The 15,922-nt window shown below is 39.5% G+C and overlaps 1 protein-coding gene across 2 annotated transcripts in view; it reads right to left on the bottom strand.

The window, feature by feature from the left end:
• LOC113060218 (phospholipid-transporting ATPase ID-like) overlaps positions 1-14,976 on the bottom strand; it is a 40,471-nt gene extending 25,495 nt beyond the window's left edge. Inside the window, exons 1-2 of one of the 2 annotated variants that reach the window (XM_026229119.1) lie at positions 14,812-14,976; positions 11,594-11,661 (exon numbers count right to left, since the gene is read on the bottom strand). In XM_026229119.1, coding sequence (XP_026084904.1) covers positions 11,594-11,618 — 25 coding nt within the window. In that variant the 5' untranslated portion in view covers positions 11,619-11,661; positions 14,812-14,976. Of the gene's footprint in view, positions 1-9,509; positions 10,295-11,593; positions 11,662-14,811 lie in introns of those variants that run through there. The other variant, XM_026229118.1, reaches the window with a different exon arrangement.
• Positions 14,977-15,922: the final 946 nt, after the last annotated feature.

Genomic DNA, 15,922 nt, shown 5'->3' with positions numbered 1-15,922 from the left:
GTGCTCCAACCTTTTGCACACACAGCAGAGGAACAGAGAGAACACCACCCAAATACATGACTCCATCCTAACTGAGGCCAAATACTAGGAATGCATTTATCCAATAGTATCAGTATCAGCTCCGATATAGAATTTTCTGCCAGATAGGGTATCGTCAGACAAGACCGATCCAAGTCCGATAAAAAGCGTATACTATTCTGTGTTATTTGTTGCATGTTTAGGTAGATTTATAATCTGGTGTTTAATTAAAATAATATGTTTGTTACATTAATAAGATATAAAGAGCACTGGTCACTTCAAGAGTCTCAAATGAGCAATGACTTTGACTGTTTTCATGCGGTTCAGTGATGTGAATGTTCGGTTTATGCAGTTCAGTAAAGTTGACAAGAACGATAAAAAGTAAAATAAGTTTAAAGGGTTAGTTCAGCCAAAAATGAAAATTATTTCTGTAACAAAGAACAAACTTCATAATTACGGGAAAAAGGAGGCGGGAACTGGAGGACTTTCAAATAAAACTTTAATGACAAAATAAAGACAAAACAGCGTGACTGCTCCTTGTGGACGACTGTCACGCACAAACAAAAACCAAACACAAAATAAAGTCATTAGTGGGTCAGTTAGAATTTGTTGAAGCATCAAAAATACATTTCGGTCCAAAAATAACAAAAATTTATAAAAAAGTAATTTTTGTTATTTTTGGACCAAAATGTATTTTTTGATTATGTTTTTATTTTTTTATTATGTTTTTATTACCTTTCTGGACATGGACAGTATACCAGGACTGCGTTCCGAAGATGAACGGAGGTCTTACAGGTTTGGAACGACATGAGGGTGAGTCATTAATGACATAATTTAAATTTTTGCCTGAACTAACCCTTTAATTATGAGTCCTCTTTACAAATGTAACAACTGTTAGCAATGGGCATCGATGGAGTCCCGACAAATAGAAAAATTGCCATAATCCTCCACTGTCTTGGTGCTGGAGGACAGCATGTTTTTCACACACTCAGAGATGCGGACAATTAAGGCGCTGCAATTATGATTTCACTATCGGAGGGACTATAGCAAATAGGGGTGCTCCGATCACGATCGGCGATCGTTAATGCGCATTTCGTCAGTAAAGCCGGTTCTCTAATCAGCGGTTAATTCCATCAGGTGCGTGATTTCACATAGAGCAGCTGTTACTACACAGAGCCGTTGTTAACTGAGAAGATGCATTAACAACGGCTCTGTGTAGTAACAGCTGCTCTATGTGAAATCACGCACCTGATGGAATTAACCGCTGATTAGAGAACCGACTTTACTGACGAGATGCGCATAACGATTGGCCGATCGTGATCGGAGCACCCCTAATAGCAAACACCCAGTTCTCAAACGAAGGGAGATTTTGACCTACCGCATGTTCCAAACTGGAACAGCTAGCAATAATTTACTTAGCTGAGGGAGCACAACCCAACTCTTAGGAGAAAGGGGGCTCAACCTGCAGCATGTTCCATACTAGAATGGCCAGCAGTAGCCTACCTAGCTGAGGGAGCACAATACCAACACTCAACAATAGAGGGGGCTTTACCTACAGCCCCCTCTCGTGAGAATCGGAAGGGTAAGCATGCTGCAAACTAGCCAAAAACTCATTAGCCAATATTTTTATGAAAACTCCCGAACAAAACCATTATTATATTTTTATGAAATAAGCTACGTGGAGCAAAACTCTTGAGACGAGATTTATGACAGATAAAATATGTTACTAAATAAATACACAATCGTGTATTTACCATATTTACTATAGTAACATTAATGCCTAGTGGGCATAGTCTTTTGCATCACTTAGAAATATTTCTGCCTTGTATGGTGATTATAATCCACATAGGATTAAGTTATTTCAAACACTCGCTGCTGACTGAAAGTGAGTTTTGAGCTTATTTTAAAAGGTTTTTAATGCTGGTGTTAAAGCTGGTAGCTTTCTGACATGATTTGTGGCACTGATGCTCTTCAGATGCAGAGAAACTCCTCCTTTGTTCATAACCACTCCTCGCTTTGTCCCAAGGTTTTTGTCGGGCCAAAAAAAACAGGCATTTGGCCCCGAGGAAGCACCGGTGAGGCATGATCAAGCACCGGAAGTGACAGTGGAAATGTGACTGGCCCTGGCACGCACTAGCACGCCCGCTTTTGGCTCGACAGTGATACCATGGCTATTGAACCTGTTGACGCCTCTCCATGGGTGTCTAATTTGACAGTCGCTAAGAAAATATCTGGCAGACTGAGAGTTTGTGTGGATTTAAGATCCGTCAACAAAGCAGTAATCCCAGATCGCTACCCTCTGCCATCAATAAAAGAGCTGACCATATAATCTTACAGTCTCTGCACTGGCTACCTATTAAGTTCCGTATCAGGTACAAATTATTATTACTTACCTATAAGGCCCTAAATAGTTTAGCTCCTGCATACCTAACTAGCCTTATACCACACTACAACCCATAACGCTCCCTAAAGTCACAAAATGCTAGACTTTTGGTAGTTCCTAAGATAGAAAAGTCCACTAAGGAAGGTAGAGTTTTTTCGCATATGGCTCCAAAACTCTGGAATTGCCTTCCTGTTAATGTTCGGGGTTCAGACACACTCTCTCTGTTTAAATCTAGATTAAAAACATATCTCTTTCACCAAGCCTTCGAATAATGCATCACATAATTTGTGTTTAAACTGACAGTCACCACTTATAAGCTACTTCTAAATATTCTAGAAACTTAATTTTCTGTAAAGTTGGTTTGCTATGATTTGTATTTTAAAAGCACTATACAAATAAACTTGAATTGAATTGTCATGGCTCAACAATTTTTTCCAAACTTAACCTCCATCAAGGCTATCTCCAGGTTTCCCTACACCAAGACAACAGAAATGTTACTGCATACGTTACGCATATTGGCATATTTTGTTACACAAGGTAGCCTTTTGGACTCAGTTCAGCCCCTGTTGTTTCCAAAAACAATTTCCACCATACTGACTGGTGCCCCTGGCACTACCATCTACCTTGATGGCATCATTGTCCATCCCCGAAGCAGTGATTCATGAACAGTACTTAAGGGCTATTTTGCTGCACTCAGTCAACACAAATTGACACTTAACATGGAGAAATGCTTATTTGCAGTACCAGCGGTTGACTTTTTGGTTGACTTCGTCCGAGGGCCTTTTGCCATTGCACTGCAATATTAAGGCTATACATCAGGTGTTGGAGCTGCTCAAAAAGGATGCTCCATGGACCTGGTCTTCAGCTTGTTCTGATGCTGTGCACACACTTATGGAACTTTTGACAAGCTCACCTGTCTTGGCACACTTCAGTTTTGACTGGTTTCATGTGCTGCTTCAGCTACTGCTTGGGCGCTCTCCTTTAACAACTCTAGAATGGCATTCAACAGCCTGTGGCTTCTGCTTCTCATGCCTTTAGCCTGACTGAACAAAAGTACTCAACTGGAGAGAGGGAGGATCTGGCTTTTGTATGGGCCTGCGAGGGCTGGCATGCCTACCTTTATGGCTGAAAATTCACCCTTCAAACTGACAAGTGCACTTATGTCACCTTTGCCATATGCCATTGGACTGACCGTCTCCAGCAGTATGACTTTACAATACAATACACCTTAGGCATAGATAATGTGGTGGCTGATTTGCTGTCCCGTTCTGTGTCATCACTCATTGCCTCCTGTCAGGTAGCTGAGAACAGGGACCTTATTCAATTAGTATATACACCCCAGACAGTTTTTGTGTCCTTGGATGAATTCACAGAGGAGTCTGCTGCTGATTCCACGCTATCTGCAGTCCGTAAGCATGTCCTTAATGTCAGGCCAGCTCAAGTTGTGATATCCAGCCGTATACCCAAGTGAAACACGAATTGTCAATGCTTGGCCCATGGACACTGTGCCATTATCCCTGCTAAACTCCAGAGGATGAGTTTTGACCATGGCACTTGAGGGCCATCTCGGCATAGTCAAACTAATGCAGCGCTGTAGGGATCTTGTATAGTGGCCAGGGTTGGACAAATATATTGAACGGCTTGTTCGGGACTGTGCTACATTTCTTATGTATTTCCCTGAATTGGAAGATTAAAGACTTTGTGTTTGAGTTTACTCCTGTATCTTCTTGTTCCTCCTTTGCAGCAGCAGAATCATGACAGAATACCGGACCCAAGTAGTAAGCGCCATCCCTCTCTTGCTCCCACAAGCCCGCCGGCTGCCCCAGAGCTCCCTCCAGTGTCAGTTCCAGCCTCAGTGCTTCGATCTGATTTAAAAAATATGGAGTACCCCAAAAATTCAGATCTTGCTCCAGTGTTGACTTCAGCCCCTGAGTTTGCTCCAGTATAAGCTCTATCCTCTAACCAGAGTTGAGAGACAGTTATAAGGTTCCAGCCATAGAGGCCAGGGCGTAGGCCGCTTCCTCTGAGGCTGCTCTGCCATGGCCTTCTGAATTGTCTGCTCCATCATTGCCTTCTGAACTGTCTGGTCTGCCATGGCCTCCTGAGTACCCTACTCCAGCATGGCCTCCTGAACTGTCTGGTCTGCCATGGCCTCCTGAGTACCCTACTCCAGCATGGCCTCCTGAACTGTCTGGTCTGCCATGGTCTCCTGAGTACCCTACTCCAACATGGCCTTCTGAACTGTCTGGTCTGCCATGGCCTCCTGAGTACCCTACTCCAGCATGGCCTCCTGAACTGTCTGGTCTGCCATGGCCTCCTGAGTACCCTACTCCAGCATGGCCTCCTGAACTGTCTGGTCTGCCATGGCCTCCTGAGTACCCTACTCCAGCATGGCCTCCTGAACTGTCTGGTCTGCCATGGTCTCCTGAGTACCCTACTCTAACATGGCCTCCTGAACTGTCTGGTCTGCCATGGCCTCCTGAGTACCCTACTCCAACATGGCCTCCTGAAATGTCTGGTCTGCCATGGCCTCCTGAGTACCCTACTCCAGCATGGCCTCCTGAACTGTCTGGTCTGCCATGGCCTCCTGAGTACCCTACTCCAACATGGCCTCCTGAACTGTCTGGTCTGCCATGGCCTCCTGAGTACCCTACTCCAACATGGCCTCCTGAACTGTCTGGTCTGCCATGGCCTCCTAAGTTCCCTACTCCAACATGGCCTCCCGAACTGTCTGGTCTGCCATGGCCTCTTGAACTGTCGGATCCACCATAGTCTGCTGAGCTGCCTGCTCTTCCATGGCTACCTGAGCTGCCTGCTCCTCTCTCACCTAACCCTCTACGTTGGGTGTTGTGTGACAGGAGGACGCACCTTCCGGTAGGGGGGAGTTATGTCAGACTTAGTGTCAATGGCTGCTTTCATTGGCCAAGACCCGTCCATGAGGACATTTGATCGACATGTCAAACAACCAATCACAGTTTGTTTCATTAAAGGGGGGGGGGGTGAAATGCTATTTCATGCATACTGAGTTTTTTACACTGTTAAAGAGTTGGATTCCCATGCTAAACATGGACAAAGTTTCAAAAATTAAGTTGTACGTTTGAAGGAGTATTTCTGTTCCAAAAATACTCCTTCCGGTTTGTCACAAGTTTTGGAAAGTTTTTTTCGAGTATGGCTCTGTGTGACGTTAGATGGAGCGGAATTTCCTTATATGGGTGCAACGGGCACGTCTGCCGGAAGAGCGCGCTCCCGTATAGCAGAGCAGAGACGAGACATCCACTGACCAGAGCGAGAGCGTCGCGGAATGTCACAAAAGAAGTGTGTTTTTGGTTGCCAGGGCAAGACAACCCTGCACAGATTACCAAAAGAGAAACAGCATTAAGGGACCAGTGGATGGAGTTTATTTTATACAGAGCATCAACGGAGTTGTGCAAGTGTTTTTGTTTGTTCCCTGCATTTCGAAGATGCTTGTTTTACAAACAAGGCCCAGTTTGACACCGGATTTGCACATCGTTTATTTCTTAAGGATAATGCAGTCCCAACGAAAAAGGGTCACGATCGTGTGTTGGAACCGCAGGCGGTGAGTAAAACTGCTTCAAATATCTCTGTGTTGTTAACTTAGCTATCGGCGTGTAAGCACATCGAGTAAGCAACATGCGATGTTGTCATCAAACTGCACGAGTAAAACTGCTTCAAATATCTCTGTGTTGTTAACTTAGCTATCGGCGTGTAAGCACATCATGCGATGTTGTCATCAAACTGCACTTTCCACATGTACAGCTTAAAAAAATCATATCCATCCGACATTCACCCAATGCTCCGTGGGCATGACTTCTAAGGCTGAGACTATATCAGACTCGGTTTCGTTTGTTTTCCTCCCCCCACGTGCTCTATGTTATTTTTATGCCCTTATTTGTTCCTTCCTGTTACCTGATTAGTTCTATTGGTTCCAGCTGTGTCATTAATTACCTTCATTTGCTCTTGTGTATTTAAAGTGTTCTGCCCCTCAAATCTGGTTCTGTATTGTATTCGTCCATGTGCTACGTGTGTGTGTGTGATTGCTCTGTGTTTCCCCGAATTGGAAGATTAAAGACTGTGTTTGAGTTTACTCCTGTGTTTCCTCGTTTCTCCTAAGTAGCAGCGGAATCATGACAATAATGTTGTTTTACTAAATGTTTAGTTTAATGTTTTTATAAAACTATTGTGCACACACAATTTTTCTAGATACATTTTTGCTGCTGAATTATCCACTAATTTAGTGTATAATAGTATGTTTGTCACAGATTATGGTTGTATATTTTTTTCATTTGTAATTTTTCATTACAATCAAGTTGTCTACATTTAGCAGACTTTGTTTAATACACAAAAGAGTGATGATCAGGTCCAACCACGGAAATATAGAAATTCTACATTGACTTAAAAAAAATCTGTGCTGATATCGGATCGGATTGGAAGTGGCCGATACTCTGAAAAAATTGTATCATTGCATCCCTACCAAATACTCACTAATGTATTCATTTAAATGGTTGCATTTGCCTAAAGAGTTGTTTGTATTCTCTTAATTTACTGCTTTAAATTATTACTTCTCACCCATTCTCCTTAAAGATGGTTTTCCTGTTCTGAAAATGGTGAGAGAGTAATGCCAAAACATATGCTAAGCATCTTGAAGTATTTGTTCATTTGATAAAAAAAGCACATGACCTCCACATGACCATTTACTTCATCTCAGTCTCTATGCATCATTTGCTGCTTTTTCTCTCTCTCATCTTGCAGTCTGCTCCCATTTCCCCATCCCTTCTACTCTCTGGCAGGTGCCTTCATATGCCCAGCTGACTGACTCATCTACCCATACCAGAATACACCCACCATCTCTCACCAACCTACATTATTCATTATTTTCTTTACTGGACTGACCAAATCCATCCATCACCAATATGACAGTTTATATAGTATGTATGTTCGTCAAATACTCAGGGGGTTTCGCCACATTAGAGCTGACTATAAAATAGTAGAGAGCAGACTCTCCGAGTAAAGTAATTTACAGAGGTTCACATGAGGACAGGCTTAACACCCACTGACTGCAACACATTCAGTGCGGCAAAAATATGTTCCATAAAGGCTATTTTAGATGTATGTGTGTGTATGTAACCACAAAGAAAGCATTAGTAAAACTGTACTAAATAAATAATCAAAAACACTGAGTATACCATAAAACTGTGAATTAAAGTTTAAGTACTTCTAGTTAACTGAAAATGTTTTGCTAATTCATTTTTAAACAAAAGCCGAAGAAGTCTGCTGATTTTTTTATTATCTTGGGTTAAACTAATTTTAGTTTGTTGGATCAGCAGCTGTGCTAATGATGTCTCTATTTGTTTCTATGTTTTGCCACGGGATTTACATCCCAGATATCCCTGCTTATTTTTCAGCTAAAGTCACATATACCTTACTCTGCTTTAAAAATACAGCTAGATCCATTTTTATAGCATAAGATCTATAGAGATGATAACTTTTTTTCCACACTTATATTCCATATACCTTTAAAATCAAAACTCAAACTTGAATGACAGTGATAAATGCAAAGTTAAATGCACAGAGATATGATAGTCAAGTATGCAGGAGATGATCACCACTTATAGTCACAATAGACTGCGTCAGATGAGACATTCACTTTAACAAGCCCTGAAAAGGCCAAGAATAGTGTTACTAAGACACTAACTATTTCTACCTACAGTACGGTAGGAAACTACAAGAATGAATTCCTTTCTGCGGCTTGTCCACTGGATATTTCTTAGCCTTAAGGGTCAACTTAAGGTCAGTTGCTGTACTTAATAATTAACACAATGTCACTCTAATCACATTTGAAATGTTTGACAACATAAGTACAAATAAGACTCCAAAGGTGATTTTGTGGGAATCTTCTTGATTTTAAATGAAACTTTGATACCTTTACACATGGCAGCCACCTCTGTTGTCTGAATCATTCTGATCATTTTTAGATGGCTCTACCTCTATAGTGATTAATAATGAGAGCATCTAAGTTGTGACAGGCACTGTCATATATGACAGACATCTTAACTTATGTCGTCTTGAGGAAAGTGAGACATAAATATGAAAGTCGAAGAGGTGAAAACAATAATCACTGTGATTTCCAGCCTGTACAGGTATGAATCACAGAAATGTGGCACAAATGACTCCACATCATAAACTGAAAAGCATACACATATATTGAAGCCGCTGAGTGTAAAAATCCTCAAGACCTCAAAAAAATAAAAATAAAAATAATTACAGACAAAAGGCCCATAAAGTTGATCCCCAACCAACAATTCTTGTTCAGTTGTGGCCTGGCTTTACAGAACCTGAGAGGTCCATCTCAACACATTTACAAACCAGAACAGCATCAAGTTACTTAATTTCAGCAACAAAAACATTTAATGAAAACTACAAACGTCTTGACAAAATTTTTGAACGGTGCAATATCAGACCTCATGTTGATAAGCAGTGATTCATGGGGGAAATGCACATGAGAAAGAGATTCTAACTCATGTGGTTAAATATTGTGAAATATATTTTGTGTGACAGATCTTAAATGACGGTAACTTTCAATGCAGAAATTAGGTTATGCAATCATCTCAATAACATCAACAACAAGACGTTCTAAAGACTGACTATACAGATTCTTTCACATTTAAAAATTAAACCGAGATGCAATTAATTGGCTAATTTGAGTGATTTGTGAATGTTGACTGGGGAAAGCATGATGGTTATGATCACAAGGTCATATTATTATATACAGGACATACACAGACACAGCGGTCACTGGACAATGGTGTGATTTTGTAAAACAACCATGAGAGCGGAATAATGAATGAATAAGCACATTTATGAAAGAAGACAAAGTTGTTTATTTGCATGACAGGGATGTGTTGAAAGAGGAAGAAACATAAATACACAATAAATAACCTAATAAATGTGACATTATTGTCTGAATGACCTCTATTCTAACATGAATATCATGTCACGTAGATTAGAATAATAGACATCACCAACTAGGCTTATTTCAGATCACATCATCTGTGGTAAACAAATGACATAAAACGCAGCGTAAATGTACCTGTTCCTTTTCTTATTTTTGTTGAGTTGCTTAATCCCTCTTTCTTCCTTTTTAGAGGGAGAATGATTGGAAACCACTTCTCTGGGATGTCTTTCGGGATAGTCATGTTGTCGCAGCGTCGTTTACACGGAACTGCGCACACAGCAGTAGGACATCACACCGGCGGAGCGACAGGGAAGACACGCGCGCGCGGCAGCGGCACGCCGGCGCAGGATGACGGAGCGCAGAGTGGAAGACATCAGATTACAGACGCGGCGGTCAATTACACTTCATTCCCTTTCAATTTTGATTTGCCACAGAGTCGTCGAGGTCATTCGTCGCGGTTCGATAACACTTACACAAAACTAGTTCCTAAAAGGTTTTAAACAGCGTGAATTTTCTGCACTATAGGATTGTTTGTGAGTAACTTTCTGCGTTTCAGATATGCATGTAATATTCAAGTATAATACATAATGTGGCTTTAAACTCCTAAATGAGCAAATATTAATAGACATTGAACTAAAAACCTCTGAAATATCGATTTCCGACTCGTACGTTTTATATCAGCTAACTCTGTCAAGCAGCGCCACTGGGACTACGACGATGTTTTTATATGACACAATCAGAAAGCATTTGTATTGGTCGAGGATGTGGCCAATAGGAAATGACCGAGGAGGTTGCCAGGGCAACATATACTGCAGAGCTGTAAAAATATGTATGGGTTAGAAGACACAAGGAGCCAGAGACCATACTGACTCGCCTGGCAATGAAATAAGCCTATAGTAATAAGATTCAGAGTGAAAGTGGCGTCTGATAAACAGACAGTTTCATACTTAAGGGATAGCAGAGGGGTCAGAAAAGGAGGCACTGCGGAAGACATCTGGACTAGTCAGGTGTCTGTGCACGTGCTACGTCTGTTGTGTGTGGAGAGAGAGGGAGTCTCGTGCCAGGGAAGGAAACCTCCGGACTGTTAAATGCAATGCTCCAGCATATACTCACGTGTATGTCTTTAACTTTTGATGTTGCACTGCACCAAAATGAAAACACACAAGCTTTGGAACAAAATCACACCTGTGGCTACCTAGTCACACACAGAACTATTTTATAAATATAAGTGTGCATGCTAATATTTGAAATTGCCTCTTAAATACTAACAAAAATAATTTGTTCTTTTCTGACTGCACTGCATAATACAGTAAATTAAATCAGACAGATGAGTTCAGGGAAGTCAATAAGTGTTGCCTTTTATAGCTGGGTTAGACACCATATTGAATTTAAAGTGTGAAAAATGAGGCTTTGAGGGGGTAGACTGACAGTCTTTACCATGGCATGAACTATATAAAGGTCCTAGATCATGTAAATTTGCCAAATCACAGTTTTCAAAACTGTTTTTCCTTTTCTCATAAAAATGGTTTGTCAGCTGACCAATCTGTTGTTAAACAACAATATATTCAGTTGAACACACTGTACTTCTCTCCCTCACTACCTTTTTTCATTCTTGTCAAAAATTTAATATGGCGCTGTCCTGACTAAGGTCTACTTGTGTATGAATGGAATACTGCATATCTTTTATGCTAATTCTCATAAGCATCATTGCTAAAGCTAAGCATCCTGATGTCATAAACATATTACCAGACGGTTATTTTGTATGAAATTGTGCAATGTGATCTGTATGGAAAATATATTCAATTTTTTGAAAAAAGTCAACATGACGGTCCTAAATCTAATCATCATTAGGACTTTAGTCAAGTAGCACAAAAATGTGGTAGTGAGGCATATAAGTACAGTGTGTTCAATGGATTGTGCTGTTGTTTAATGATCACTTGACAATATGTCTTTCTGCAAAAAAAAAAAAAAAAAAAAAATATATATATATATATATATATATATATATATACAGGTCTATGGGGTGTAAGTAGATCGTACAAAAAAATGTAAATTATTCACCAAAGTATAAAACAGTTACAAATTGCCATAGAGTGAAGGTTGAGCTAAGTGTTAAGGGCACTTTTTAAAGCGTGTATTCTAAATTCAGAGCACAATATGGCAATTAAATATAAAAGTGTGTGTGTGTGTGTGTTCAGGGAGAGTAGCTAATTGTTTACCTGGGGGAGGCCTCTTTCTGAACATTTCCACACCTCTGAAATTTTGCCGCTCCGTCCCATGGGAAAATCTACACCGATATGCAGGCACACACGTAGAGAGAGAGAGAGAGAGAAAGAGAGAGAGAGAGAGAGAGAGAGAGAGAACCACATTGTCAACAGAATCTCAAGGGTAAAACAGGGGACATACCAACAGTTTACGCTCACTCAGGAAATTCAACGATATTTAATCCTTGACAACGACAGTATGCAGATCAGTCAGCTAAAACTAAGCCACTGCTTATACGTATGAACCTGCAGCCGTAACCTTAATGCCTGACTGAAACCTAGGAAAAATTTTTTTCCAACTATTTTTCTTTAATCATGTTAATATTAATATAATTGCTAAGACTGATAAGCCTGTTTGAGATAGTTATACATTCACATTAGTTATACAATGAGCTGGACATAGCACTGTTATTAAGACTAAAAGCCAATGCTAAGTAATAGAAAGTGGTCTGTTCCAGAAGCACATTGATGTCTGCAGGTCTGGTTACCAATACATTTCTCTCTGAAGACGCTGTAATACTGTCTGCTTACTGTCTCCTGCCTGACTTCCTTTTCTATTTCAGTGTGGCTCTGCTTACTATGCAGTATTATTAAAAAAACTAAAATATAAGGAAATACAGATTCTATAAATCAGGCAAGATAGTAGAGAAGCAAAAGATATGACTATATCCTCAATATAAAGCTATATAATCTGCATGTTTATATCACAGACTTTTTTTTAAAGAAAATCATTAAATTAGTGATCAAACCTACATTGACATAGTTGGTCAATGGACATAAGCAATATTTATTAAATAGTTTAGAATCTACCATAAAGTTTTCCATATGGGGCCTGGTCATAAATGTTCAATACATACTGACGTCATATAATTTATCAGTTGATATCTGTGTTTTTATTATTTATTTTATCTGCTAAAATTGAATATTTAGGATCATCAGCACTCATTTAAAGGGGTGATGATCAATTATGACAAAGATTTAACCCTTTTAAGAGCTCTACATTTGACCAGTGTATGGGTATTTCCTTAATATTTTTATAACTTTTGTTTTTTAATGTATATACTGTACTGTTTTCTATAGAAGGTTCTTAAAAGGAATGTGTATATATTTACATCATGTATTATATGTTGTGGTGCCTAAATATGCAGACAATCAAAGCAGACTGTTCGAGAGCGTGGGAAGAGATGGGTAGGAGGAGGTCATCTATTGCTCGAGAACAGAAGAAAAAAACCAACAACCTAAAACTGTTTCTGCAGGTAAAAATATTCTCACAAAAAGAACAAATCCAAAGATGTAAAGAAAACACAGACTATAAGTTGAACACTAAAGGTTAACTCGGGTGAGATGTAATATTTCTGTCTATTCACACACACACACACACACACACACAGACAGTCAAGCTGATACACATGTGTCAGCCATGATTAGAGTCTATTAGCATGTATCCAACTGGAGGCTTCCACACCAGCAGGTCAAAACCAATGACCCACAACACACACACACACACATATGAGCAAGGACACACTCTGATATTCACAAAGCTACTTAAGGACAGACCCAGTAAGCAGTCTGCTTTTGACATTAAATAAGCCAGATCTGGAAGCCATGTTGAATATAAACACAGTCAGACAAGTACACATCTTCACGCTGACAACAGACTGCAGTGGTGTAAAGCAAGTCATTTGACTCAGCATCTCTAACAAGCATCATGCAGCAGTCTGTCACAAAATGCAAACCAGAAAGTGGCTTTTGCATTTTAATCAAGAGAAAAAGGCACTCTTAGTTATTTATTTGCGGTCATGTAAGTCTAAACAAGCCAGCTTTTGAGTGTTATGATCTATTATTTATGACAAGCATATGTGCTGCATATTTTACTTCCTTTGTCCATGTATTTTTCCTGTACATGCTGTTCTAGTTATTTTCCAATAATTCTTCTGCCCTCATTGGCATCCCCTGTGTTTTACCTCATTTCTTTATCCATCATTTTCACTTGTGATTTCAAAAGGTCAAACAGGAAATTACCATCAAACCAGAACCACAATAATGATATTGACTGCAGAAAATTATGAGTCTGCTCTCTCTCTCTCTCTCTTTAAACACACACACACACACACACACACACGTGGCCTTTAAGATGCATATATAATAATAATTATTACAGTTTATATAAATGTAAATTGGCCGTGCATTTTGTGTTCATATGCTTTGTTTCTCTAGGTAATTATTACATCGTTGGCTCTTTAAGCACAACAAAGCACATTTCTTTGCTGTCAGTCAGAATTTTACTCTCAAAGGAATTTCAAGAACTAGCTTAAATCCCTTGTTCAATTAAGATTAGGCTACAAGTGACACAAAAATACCTAACCCAAATTCTGAACCCACATCTCTAATCAAAAACATTGTCAATGGCTGATATTCTTTTTAACATTACAAATGGAAAGCAATTAAGAGTTTTAATTCATGATTTTTAACTAGGGGTCTCTGAAGGTATTCCAAGGGGCCTGTGGAGATGATCCATAAAACAACACAAAATGTACATTTTTATGGGATTTCTTACTCAGCTATTTTGTTACTTGTAAGTTATAACATTTTTAATGCTGGATTAAATGTTCTTATTATGTTCTTATTGAAAATATTTTAAAAGTACCACGTCAAGAAGTAAATAAATGGTTATATCTCTCCATGCTGTTTCAAGATTTTACAAGGATGGGCATGTAACTGCATTTTATCAACTTATTAATGAACATTTGATTATCAATAATATTTCAGTCAGGTGACTGTGAAGAAATGATCTTCGACACTAACAAAAATTTCTGCTTTCAAAAGCTCTTCTAAATGCATAGAATAACTTGGTTTAAGTTAATTAATAAGCCTTTGACAATAATCAGTTTATTGTATTCATTAGGTGGACATACTGAATATTGTAGGGTTGCTGTATGGTAGGCTAGATGCGAAATAAGACAACAAAACGTTAAACAAGATTGTTACAATGCGCAGGATGCAGCTCTGGTGGAGTTTCACTCATCTATTTCACATTTTTTAAAATAAGAGGAAAAACAGTGATTTATATAAGTATTTTATAACTGTTCTCGCAGAAGTCACGCTGTTAGCATGTAGAGCCTTTTACTGAACTAGGTAAAGCTTTTATTGTCGTGAGCGCATAAGACCGTTACCTTTAACGGCTCCTCCTGCAAGCAATGGTGAATTCATGCATCTCTGTTATCCGTAAGGGCTTCTTCTCTACAGGTATCCCGTCGGAAGTCAATGCATCCGATCCTTGACGATCAAAACATCCTTGAAAGGTGAAAGTGTATCGCACTCGATAGGCCAGCAGCTGCTCATAGTAATAGGATGAGGGAGGCGGGGTGGAGAGGCGGTGTTTGCATCTGCATCTGCATCTGCTAGTTCCCACTTTCAGTTGCACTGCTCAAGAGTAGTGCTTTTATTAAATGTTAGATGAACGACGAAAAAAAAAAAAAGATTCCAAATTTCTTATACGTTCGATTTGTTCCTGTAGCATCCAGTGTGGTTTAACACTGCTGCTGATGACTGCATGCATCTTAATTTTGTTATTTAATGTGGGTTTTAAATAATGTTATCATACAATTTTAAATTAATGCAGAATATAGGCTACATGCTGTAACTTTCCTCACAGTGCAGCATGGGGGCAGACTGACGTTTACCATGTGCTCATTGTTTTGATTTGTCCTGTACGCCCTCTGCTGGGCACACAGCTTCATGCAGTGTAGGATGGTTGAACAGTTTGAGATAAAAACGGTATTGGCGATGAAGACTTAAATATATTTTGCAGAGCATTGCACATACATTTTGAGGGGCAGTGTGGCCCAGACCAAAAAAGGGGCACAATGAGGTTGGGTGATTGTAAATACAAATTATCCAGTTCTTACAAATATATAATTAAAAAGAGAAGACAGCACACTGTAATAATTGACTTTATTTTAGATGTTTTCATAAGAGAGGGCTCTCCCTCACTCTCTGAACCTGCTTCTGTCTCATCTTCAAAGGAAGTAGGGGAAAGTGGGGTAAGTTGAGCCAGTGGGTAAGTTGACCCACTCTCTGCATCTTGGCAATTGTACACTTTTATTCTGAAGTAATGATGTATTTTGGAACTTCACAGTAAAATTTATCCCACAGCATTCACCCCAATGCTCTGGGGTAAATTGTGCAAGCATTTTAACTTACCTCACCATAAGGCACTGTGGTTTACTTAAATCTCTGAATTATAAAACTGCTTTGTTTTGAACTCTCTCACAACAGACACAG

The sequence above is a fragment of the Carassius auratus genome, chromosome 41, assembly GCF_003368295.1.
Source record: "Carassius auratus strain Wakin chromosome 41, ASM336829v1, whole genome shotgun sequence".
NCBI lineage: Eukaryota > Metazoa > Chordata > Actinopteri > Cypriniformes > Cyprinidae > Carassius > Carassius auratus.
The sequence above is the reverse complement of the archived record's forward strand: the minus strand, read 5'-3'. Positions and strand labels throughout refer to the sequence as shown.